Source organism: Desmodus rotundus, chromosome 1 (assembly GCF_022682495.2).
Source record: "Desmodus rotundus isolate HL8 chromosome 1, HLdesRot8A.1, whole genome shotgun sequence".
Taxonomy (NCBI): Eukaryota; Metazoa; Chordata; class Mammalia; order Chiroptera; family Phyllostomidae; genus Desmodus; species Desmodus rotundus.
Genome location: NC_071387.1, coordinates 7,745,160 through 7,755,549, shown reverse-complemented (window position 1 = coordinate 7,755,549; position 10,390 = coordinate 7,745,160). Strand labels below are relative to the sequence as shown.

Sequence of the window (10,390 nt, the reverse complement as noted above, 5' to 3'; positions counted from 1 at the left end):
GGCTCAACCGCGCCCTCGACACTGAAGTCAGCTCTCTCTCCCTTTGTCTGAGTGTTCTCTGGAGTAAAAAATCAATTCCTGGTCATCCTGCTTCTGGGGTGACCTACATCCTAACGGGGGTGTCCGATCTGTGGCCCGTGGGCTGCATGCGGCTCAGGATGGCTATGAGTGAGGCCTAACACAAAATCGTAAATTGACTTAAAACTTTGAGATTTTTTTGTGATTGCATGTCGCAAAGTATTTAATGTGTGACCCAGAGACGCCAGAAGGCTGCACACCCCTGCAGGGTATACTAAGTAACAATCTAACAAAGCTGTCAAGCATTTTGGTGTTCACAATACCTCAGTATCACTGGTAATCTACTTAAGCATTCTTTGAACTTCAAAATTGTTTGATTTCCTCCCGTAAGTTATGGCAATTGTATACTGAATAAATGCACTAGACATATAAAAAAAACACCCTGGAAGGCTTTTCTCTGCTACTATGGGTATTTTAGATGTGAACTGAAGGGCGGATCCAAAAGCTTCAGAAAGAAGACGGCAAGAAAGATCTAGTGCGATTTTAGTATCATACAGCTTCAGCTGATTTAAAACAAAGGCCTCAGAGTAATTTTTGATTTCCTTTTATTGAAATAAGCTAAGGGCATGTGTAAAGCTTTTTCTTAGTTAAAAGAAAAAGAAGTAAAGCAGAATGGAGCGGGAGGGAGAAAAGGCACAGGGCTGCACCCCCATCACTTCTCTGCCCCCCACTAACAACTCTGAGCGCCGGCCTGCACTCCCGCTCACACCCGGTCGCATCGGAGAAAGGAGTTTCCAAAACCTCACTCGTTTAAAATGCTGAGCTGGCCTTCACTGGCCAACCCAGGGCAGCCACTACTCAGCTGGATCCTGATGGCTCCATCCTGTCGGGCCGGGTTTTCTCTTACTGCCGTGCAGCCCGGGAACACATGGATTGAAAGTCCTCGTTAAACGAGGGTTTCCCCGGACAACGGGGGTGAAAAACTATGCACCGCACCCACTGCCAATCCCTCACCGCGCCCAGTTCTCTCACTACAGTGACTTAGTCTCTGTATAAAAATGGCTTTCATAAGCAGGTTTTTAAAAAGAAAAAGTGCCCTGGCTGGTGTGGCTCAGTGGCTTGAGTGCTAGGCTGCAAACCAAACAGCCGCCAGTTCGATTCCCGGTAGGGGCACATGCCTGGGTTGTGGGCCAGGTCCCCAGTAGGGGGCACACAAGAGGCAACCACACATTGATGTTTCTCTCCCTCTCTTTCTCCCTCCCTTCCCCTCTGTCTAAAAACAAATAAATATTTTTAAAAATTTTTAAAAACTGATTAGATTTTACCTAAAGCAGAGAATGTTTACCAATTTAAAAAACAATAATTTTACAAGGAAAGACAATCTTAAATCTGTATTTCTATTACTTAACTTTCTCCAAAAGCAGAGTATTAACACAAAATATGAACTATAAGGTTCACTGAATTCTGTTAAGATTTCAGTGAACGGAGCCACTCACTCCGCATTTACATCCGGTAGCTTTGTAAGTTCCAGGCGCTACTCGGTGGCTGCTGAGTGTTTCTCAGGGTGACTTGGTGCCCTTGCACTGACACTGTGTGTGGAAGCAGCACTGGGGGTCAGTGCAGTGAGAAACATTCACAGAACACTTCCTGACAGAGCCAAGTCAAAGTACTCCCTGCCTCACACCCTACCCCTGCCACGCAGGCAGGCAGCCATTCCCAAATTCCACGTCAACGCTAAAACAAATCCCGTCAGGACATCAAACCAGTGATGGCGGATGCTGAGCGGTCCTCGCGCCCAAAGGTTCCAGCGGGAGCCTCTGCTGCCCCTTCAACAGCGGGGAGGCGCGTCGCTGCCAGCACCCGAGTCCAGCCGAGCACATGCCTCTGACACGAAGGTGTAATCAATCCCGATGCCCAGTCTCTGGGGCTCTGCTCTGATCATGGGCTCAGGCCCCACAGAGCCCGGTCCCTGGCCTCCAGCGCAGCCCTGCGGCCCAAACTCCACAGCTGCTCCACAGAGAAGAGCCCTGCACAGGGTCCACATCTTCCTATTTATTCCACAGTGAGAACACGGAACAGATTCAGCAACCACTGTGGGGGAGAAAACCTCTCATCGACTTGCGAGTTAAATCCCGTAACAATGAATTTCAACTATTCCAAGTCTTCTGTTGACTTAACATTTATTGAATCAAGAAGAAAATGGACTCCCTTTTAGATCTTAGCATGTTAGACAGTTATCTTGTAAAGTATTATGATGGGATTTGACTTCTAACAGCTGGGCAAGTTGGACAGTCACAGCCCCACAAAGCACATGACTAACATTCAAGGACATTTTGTAGTACTAGTTTAATTCTGATCTCTCCCTAACAGGCAGAAACCACATCCCACACTCCTATGCAACCCCTTATTCCGGCGTTTTAAAATAAATGGAGAAGAGGTGGGGCGTAAAGAAAACCCAGCTTCCTTGGGCAGAACAAGACACAGAGACCTGGAGAGAGAGAAGACATCCTCGGTATTCATCTGCTCAGGGTGTCTGTCACAGTTCCCTTACAAAGCCTGGAAGTGCTGTCAGCACCGGGGGACTAAGGGACGGGACCAGAGTGCTGCAGCAAGGAGCTGAGCGTGACTGGGAAACAGACAAAGTGGGGCCGGCCAGTGATGACCACGTACAAGGCTTGTGCTTGAAGCTTCAACGTGCCTCCCTGGCCAATTCTCAGACACCAAAACTGATTCCTGGTTAGTTATCAATATATAATAAAACAAAATATTGAAACACATACTTTTCTTCGGAAGAGGGAAATAAAGGCACAGAAATCTGCCAAAATAGATTTCTTTTTCCATAAGAATAGTATGGTTGGTTAAAATAGTTTTCACTAATAAAACTTGTATCACTAGAGCAGACAGTACAAATTAGTTTTTTTAAAAAATGACATTCACTGAATTCCTGGTCTGTGCATTCAATGTGAATAATCATCAAAAATATATTACAATGACAGGGTTGTACGGAGTTCTGTCGGTGGTTTCTACACTATATTTAGTATTTCAGATAAGTACCACAAAAAAGCCTTAGATATCTACTGTCCTTCATGGGTACCGTGCAGCGCCTGAAGGCCTCTCTCCTGCTGCAGGCTCAGAGCGGCCTTCAGTGAGAAATGTCTGGGCGCCTTACTCAGGGTTTGTACACCTCTCATCAGGTACGGCAGCCCTGGGCATCAAACTCCACACCTAGAGAGTTCGATAAACTGCACTACACTTTAATAAATATTTGTGTGCTTTTCTGTTTTCTGATTTTAAGCTCAGCTTAAACTTTGTCAAGGAAACCATTTCACAAGAGGGTACATCACAATCCACTACCAGCAATATCCCTTGTTTATTAGAATCTGCAGATATCCATATTACATCAAATATAAATATATATTATATTTACATTTCCTTCTTAGCTTTTCCACGTAGGTGAGTGTATTTGTAGGTAATGCCACAAATGCCGCCACCGCACAGCCCTCAGTGCGGACCGCACCTCCCTTCCCCTGCACGTCTATGGGTTCGACGGCGTCTTCAAAGAGATATACTGTTCTTTTTTGTTAAATAAAGGGAAAGAATGGATATCCATGAATGGAGATCTAGACATTTTCTAGGAGATTTTGCTTAGTTTTTTAGTATTCAAATACCTGAAAAATGTGGTCCCTTTTTGCAGTACTATTCTCTACTTGGGGACAAGAAAATGAAATAGGCAACTCAGAAAGGAAAAGAGCCCGAAGAAAAGAGAACCTGCTTGTTAGCTCATTAATCTGTTTAGTAAAGATCTGTTTTAAAACGTCTGAATGCTGTACAATATTATACAAAACAATCTCCAGCCTTCAAAGCAGCTGGTACATTTTCTTAGAGACCTGTCTGCCCGCCTAACAGGCTGCTGTCATGGTGGGCCTGGGTCTCGGTCACTTCCGGTCATCGATGGTTTTAATGAATTCCACTGCCGCAGTGAACTGCATCCACCAGTACGACTCCTCTCCAGTCAGGCAGCTGGCGTAAAAGCTGCTGATATACTGAACAGTGGACAGCAAACAGGGTGGGTTTGCCTAGAAAAAGGAAAAATAACAGAGTCAGATGTATATCTCTGCAAAAGTCATTTAACATCTTCAAATGTTTTCCTCTGAGAGAAATGCCCGTCCTTTTGTAAATAATCCCCAAATTTCCTTTTTGGAACTATTTTGTAAACCATAGCTACTATGAGCAACAACAGAATCCTGGAAAGGCAAGTCGGGTTCTAATCCTAGCTGCACTACCTACAGCTGTCCCTGCTTTCAAGTCACTTAACCCCATTGGTCCTTTACAAGGCTGAACCAACCCCAGTGGACTTACTCAGCACCTCAGGATTCTAGAATGTTAGGTAAGGAAATAAATGCTGAAGGCAAATTGGATTATGACTGGTTAGTAAGTGCAGGTAGAATCAACTGACGAAGAAAAAGCTAAAAAAGATAATCTGTCCTCTGTTGCAAGAGGTAATACAGAATACCTGCTTTATCACCTTCTTCTGTGGCAAGAAAGGATGCAGGTGTGTTAAGCAGTTAGGAAGACAAGCCAAGACTGGTTCCTTAAAACAATCTTAAACTGATACATCACAAGCAGAAGACAGAAGAGCAGGCCAACAGGAGTCACAAAGGCTGATCACACACTGACCCTATGGGTCTCTGACTCGGGAGCTCAGGTTGTAGAAACACTGCAACATTAAGAATTAGCAAGTATGTGTCAAATGTACCCTAGGCCTCAAGGAACGGGCTAAGCTGGCTGGACGGCACGAGCCATGCAACCAAAGCACACGGTCCTCTCCAGAACGTTCAAAACACACCATTTAGATGATGGTATTTCAATTTTAAAGACTATTTTAAAGACTAATTTTGTCCTAAAAGAGGACAAAATAGGTCAGTACTTTTAAAAATAATAAGGTACAATTACAAAATACGAGGCCAAAGGAGGAGAGAGATGATTGGCGAATCTAGTAGTTTATGTGACAAGCAGTAGGAAGAATTCAGTGTTGAAAGAAGATGGTAAACGCACATTTATTCTTTCCCTCACTAACTGTACGCTGAGCCCCAACCAAGAACTTCAGGCGCTGCTTTAAAAGCTGAAAGTGTTCACTAGGAATCTGGTCCTCCCGTCTTCTCTGAAATCCCTAACTTCCGGACAGAACGCACTTGATGTTAGACACGTTCTTTCTGGGCCACACAGAGCTTGAGGCTTGGAACAAAGCCAAGGTCTCTACCATCCTGTGAAGCCCCGCGCCACCCTGCTCAGAATGCCAAATAAACTCTCGTCACTAGCGTGCTGAGGGGCCCACCTTTATCAACACGAACACCAGAACAGGGACAAAGTCATCCGCGCCCGGGACGGAGTCCTCGTTGGCCAGGCTCAGGAGGTTCATAATGGTGGAGCACATGCGCAGGATGCACTGTACTTTGTCCCGGGGCGTCTTGTAAGCACTGATGGTCCTGATCTCCGACTGCGCTGACGGCCACGGTGCCTCCCGGAGGTAGACCTGAGAGAGGCCGCACACGGGCAGACGGAGCGTGAACCTCAGGGCCGCCACGGCCACCAGCACAGCAGGCCCGCCGGTAAAACGAGCCTTTCTTCGGCAAAACCAGACTGCAGTCCCTTCGCCTGCCACTGAACACTGAAGCTTAAATAATTTGCTCTGAATTTTAAAATAAAGCAATCTAGATATCCACTAACAGAGGAAATGGCATACAATAATACAGAATCTAGAATTCATAAAATTTCAATCTTTCTTAAACAGTGAGAATGGAACTTCTCTGCATGTAAAAGCTGGTTCCAAAAGCACAAACAGGCTACTTGTAAAAGAAAATAATTTATAAATTATTACGTACATTTGCTGCAGTAGTTCTAGGAATAGATTCAATCAATCAAGGACAATTAAAAATTTTATGATAATCAATGTTCCATTAGTGGGGATTTTAATAAAACCACCAGAAAGTTCAAATACCTGAAATTTTCCTATTATTTTCTAAGAGCTGTATTTTGTAAGAGGTAAAAACTCCGTTATCAGCAACTAAAAGGTAAGCCGGTGTCACATTCAGGTTCAGTTCCCTGTCCTGGAACGGAGGGGTCAGCGCCCCGAGGCCCTGCTGCACCAAGTAGCTGCGGGTAGGAGCTCCTCGACCACCCCCTCCACCCAAATCGTAAGCCTCAGAAGAATCTTCCAGAACTTCAGTTAGACTGACGCACCTCTACTGCAAACGGGTGTTCTGTACTTTCCACTGTTTCCCTGAGAAACCGGTAACATGCACCCGGTGTGCGAGCAGCTCTTAGTCCGCACCACCACCCACGCTACGAAACCCGCATTACCTCTGGTATCTGAAGAGCTCTGTGGTTGGCAGTCACGACTTTAGACAATCTCTGAATATGTTCATGAAGGACCCTGCGAACCCCCAAAACAAATACGTAAATATATGTTTCAGAAAATAAGGTACACAAAGTGTCATAATTGATTTTGAAAACATTTCAAACATTTGAGACTTATTCCTAGATACAGATTGCAACGATAGGTCAGACTGTCTCTTAGCTGTAGGTACTCTACTGCATCACGCGCCTGCTCTCAGGGGGGAACATCGGGGGACAGGGCACTCATCAGGTGGCCACACAAACCAGTGCACAGGAGTAGGGGTGAGTCTGTCCTCCATGGGATATCTGGCAGTGGCTGGAGACCTCTGCGGTTCTCATGACTGGTGCTGGATGACTGGCTGTCTCGTGTAGAGCCCAGGGAGGCTGCTGAACTCCTCCAATGCACACGACAGCCCACACATCTGAGAGCTGCCCGGCCCAAATGCCAGCATTGCCAGGCTGAGAGTTGTGACTCTAACGAACGTAAAGCTGCCACTGAGAAGGGTACGCAGGCCCGAGAGCCCTGACAGGGAAGTGAACCTCATCTGAAAGGCCAGGAAGGCTTCCCCGAGTCACGATCTCAAAGAAAGGCAGAGCTGAGGCACAGAAAGCAGTAGTGCCCTCCAAAAAGGCCAGCCCAATTTATGTGCCCCTCCGCCTGATGCCCCACATCCCTGAAAACAGGCTAATGTTATCCCTCTTGATCTTGTAACTCCGATGGGTGAAAAGTGGTAACAACACGCCTCACTCTTAGATACCAAGTGTCATGGGCAGTTTGTCTAAAACACGGGGCTAGCTGATGTACCCTTATGTAGTCCAACCCGGGCACTGAATGCAGAAGCACTCACTGGTCACGGAGTATGTCCCCGTCCTGATTAGGGTAGAAAGCAAGCTTGAAAATCCGATTCATCACGCTCCGCTCAATGGCTAGTTGAGCATCCTGAAGCTGCTCCTCACTTGCATTTTGCCATATGACGTCCTGGGCCATCACGCCATAAAGGTACTTTAGGAAATCTTCTACCTGAGCAGTTTTATCATCAGCTGCTGTGAGTTTCTGAAAGTCTCCAATGCAAAATAATGATTTTTAAAACACACTATCTGAATAATTTTAAAAAGAAAACTACAGAAATCATTTTAATCACTAGCTATGTAAATAGTATGTTCATATGTCTGGACATGGTTTATTTTAGGAGAATATGCAGCCAAATCACTAAAATCGGGAGAAAGGGAAGAGAGAAAAGTTGAAGAGCAGGGAGTATGTGATAAAAGTGATATGCTTTGGTTTAAAAAAATGAGAAAAACTGTGTGGATCCACAATTTACCAATTTTGTCAATTTTAAAATAAACTACAGATATTCAATCCAAAAACAATAAAATGTGTTGTTTGACATCAAAGTTTAATTAAGAGTCCATATAGTAACTGGGGATTTAAGGAACTGCTCTTAGCCATGGAGGCACTCAAAGTGGCAAAACAAAATTTCCCAACCTTCCCAGTAACATGTGGCTGAAGGGGCGCTCCATCCAAGGTCATCAGTTACCTTGAATGAACTCCCTGATCTTCTTTTCTTTGCTCTCCAGCAGCAACCTCACACAGACGGTGGTGAAGTACCGATTGGCCACCTCCTTGTCCCGCAAAACCCTCTGCAGCAGCCTTTCCAGATGAGCCTGCGTGGTCTGCAGTCCTTGCCGACACCGAGTGAGATAAGCGATATAGGGGGCCCTTTTCCTGAAAGGAAATGTGCTTTGCAGGACACCAGACATATACAGCACACACTTTCCTCGGAGACTAAGAGTCCTAATCTTTCTTTAAAAAACAGAATACTTCACAGATTTTGGTTTTACAAATCAGCATGTCAGGCTGCAGACAACTGTCTTGAGGATGAATTATGCAGCCACCCAAAGAAACAGACCCACTCTTCTGTTTGTGAAGAATATCATGTCCTGGGCTGACCATTCAGCTACCTAATTCACTAACCACCGCTGAGTCCCTTCACACTGCCGGTCGGTTTTATATCGGAGCAGTCTCCACGCTAATAGGGCCTCATACCTCACACCTAACAGGAAACTGACTGCTACAGAAAACTCAAGTAAGAACAAAATGCAGGGTACTATACCACTACATCATTAAACACACCACCAATTATCTGCATACAGTCTAAATGAAACTGTATCATTAGAGCACCGTGCCCTAAGCCTCAAAGCCTCTTCACTTCCTAAGCATCTCCATTATGTTTTCCTCCTTAACTGTTAGCAAGGGACCAGTCATGGATAAAGGATAGCAATTCCTAGGCCTATGCCTGCCTGTCTGGTCCAGGGACGTAGTCTTCCCTATCGCCCCTAAAAAAGGGAAAATGAGCCCTGGCTGGTGTGGCTCAGTGGACTTAGCGCCAGTGAACCAAAGGATCACTGGTTCAATTCCCAATCGAGGCACAGGCCTGGGTTGTGGGCCAGGTCCCCAGTAGTGGGCGCATGAGAGGCAACCACACATTGATATTTCTCTTCAATTCTTTCTCCCTCCCTTCCCCTTGCTTAAAAATAAATAAATAAATAAATAAATAATCTTTTTTTAAAAAGTGAAAATGGCGTCCTAGTTACCCTGGCCTCACCTCTGCTCAAGCTCTTTTGTGCAATGCTTAGGTAAGCGGCACTTCTCTGTCTGTGAGAGCCGCTCATTTACACCCACATTTCCAGACCAAGCAGCCTACGTGCTCCTCGGGAATCTACAGCCAGGTAAACCCAGCCAAGCACTTTGCAGGGAGCCTAGGTTCATTTCCAGATAAGGACCGAGTTGAAAACACTTCGCTGAGACGGGCCCGCAGGTGAACGGCTGGGGCGCTACCTGTAGTCCTCGGCGATAGAGGCCAGCAGTTTCCTGCACGTCCTGTGATCAAAGCGGCACACGCAGCGCATCGTTTCTTGCAGTTGAGCCATTAAGTTCTTATCTTGTAAATTAATTGCTTCAGCTATTTGAACTTTTAAGAAGCATACAATCTCGTTGTCTAAACAAACAAAAAAGGAATTCTGTTATTGTTGAGAAAATCCATGTGCTTACGTGAACTGTGTCAGAACTACACTGAACTGCCAGGCTCAATCTGAGAACGCTACAGTAATCCAAGTGCCCTTAGCTGATCCTAATACAAATGTATTAAGCTGAACCACATGGAACTGCTGTAAAGCTTCAATATAGCTGAACACTGGCAATTTCGTATGGTTCAACCTACAAATATAGGAAAAAGCAAATGATCATATAACTACTTACCTTCTGGGTCTGTGTGGTCGGGCAGACCGTTCCTTGTCGAATGGGTTAGCACTGGGAAAGCCACAGAGTCCGCAGAGCAAAGAGCCAGCCTCAGTTTCTTTTTTGCATCTCTGAAAAATGAGTTGAAAGTCCATTAATTTCTATGTCTAGATACGGCCACATTTTATGAACATTTACTATGTGAATTAACATGCTACCTCTGGACTCAAATGTCTCAAGTGGTCATAAAGAAAAGGTGATCTTAAACCTACTGACACCTCACTTAAAGGAACAGGCTTCCCAGTTACCCGAGGAGCAAGGCTGTAAAAGCGTTCTGGGCTAGGGCCGTTCTGTAAAGTCACCAAAATCAAATAAGTGACTTCTGACCTTCTATATGTGCTGAGAACTAGGACAGGCACCCAGAATGCCTTGTCCCATAGCTCTCGACAAACGCTGATTCAGCCACTTGTCTTGTCAGACAAGCTCGCGATCTGACAAGAAAGCCTTTCTTACCGCTCTAGTGCTGGAAACCTTCCTGTGCTGAGCCAAACCTGCTTCCTTTCAACTTCCAACTACTGAAGCACCCACTGCCACCCATGGTAGAGCGCCCTTCAGTAAAGTGTCACCCTCCACAACAATGCAGCTCTCTTCACACTGAGGGACGCCACCAACATTCTTTTTATTTTTTTAATGTAATCTTTATTGTATTTTTTTTCCATTACCATTCAGTCCCCTTAC

General features: G+C 45.4%; 1 protein-coding gene across 7 annotated transcripts in view; it reads right to left on the bottom strand.

Moving 5' to 3' along the window:
- Positions 1-243: 243 nt before the first annotated feature.
- The window catches only part of GAPVD1 (GTPase activating protein and VPS9 domains 1), a 58,984-nt gene continuing 48,837 nt past the window's right edge, over positions 244-10,390 (bottom strand). For 6 of the 7 annotated variants that reach the window (XM_024562023.4, XM_024562026.4, XM_024562025.4 and 3 more), the window contains 7 exons: positions 9,674-9,783; positions 9,254-9,413; positions 7,953-8,140; positions 7,263-7,476; positions 6,379-6,451; positions 5,354-5,551; positions 245-4,094 (listed from right to left, as the gene is read on the bottom strand). In XM_024562023.4, coding sequence (XP_024417791.2) covers positions 3,954-4,094; positions 5,354-5,551; positions 6,379-6,451; positions 7,263-7,476; positions 7,953-8,140; positions 9,254-9,413; positions 9,674-9,783 — 1,084 coding nt within the window. In that variant the 3' untranslated portion in view covers positions 245-3,953. Of the gene's footprint in view, positions 4,095-5,353; positions 5,552-6,378; positions 6,452-7,262; positions 7,477-7,952; positions 8,141-9,253; positions 9,414-9,673; positions 9,784-10,390 lie in introns of all 7 variants that reach the window. The other variant, XM_053920641.2, reaches the window with a different exon arrangement.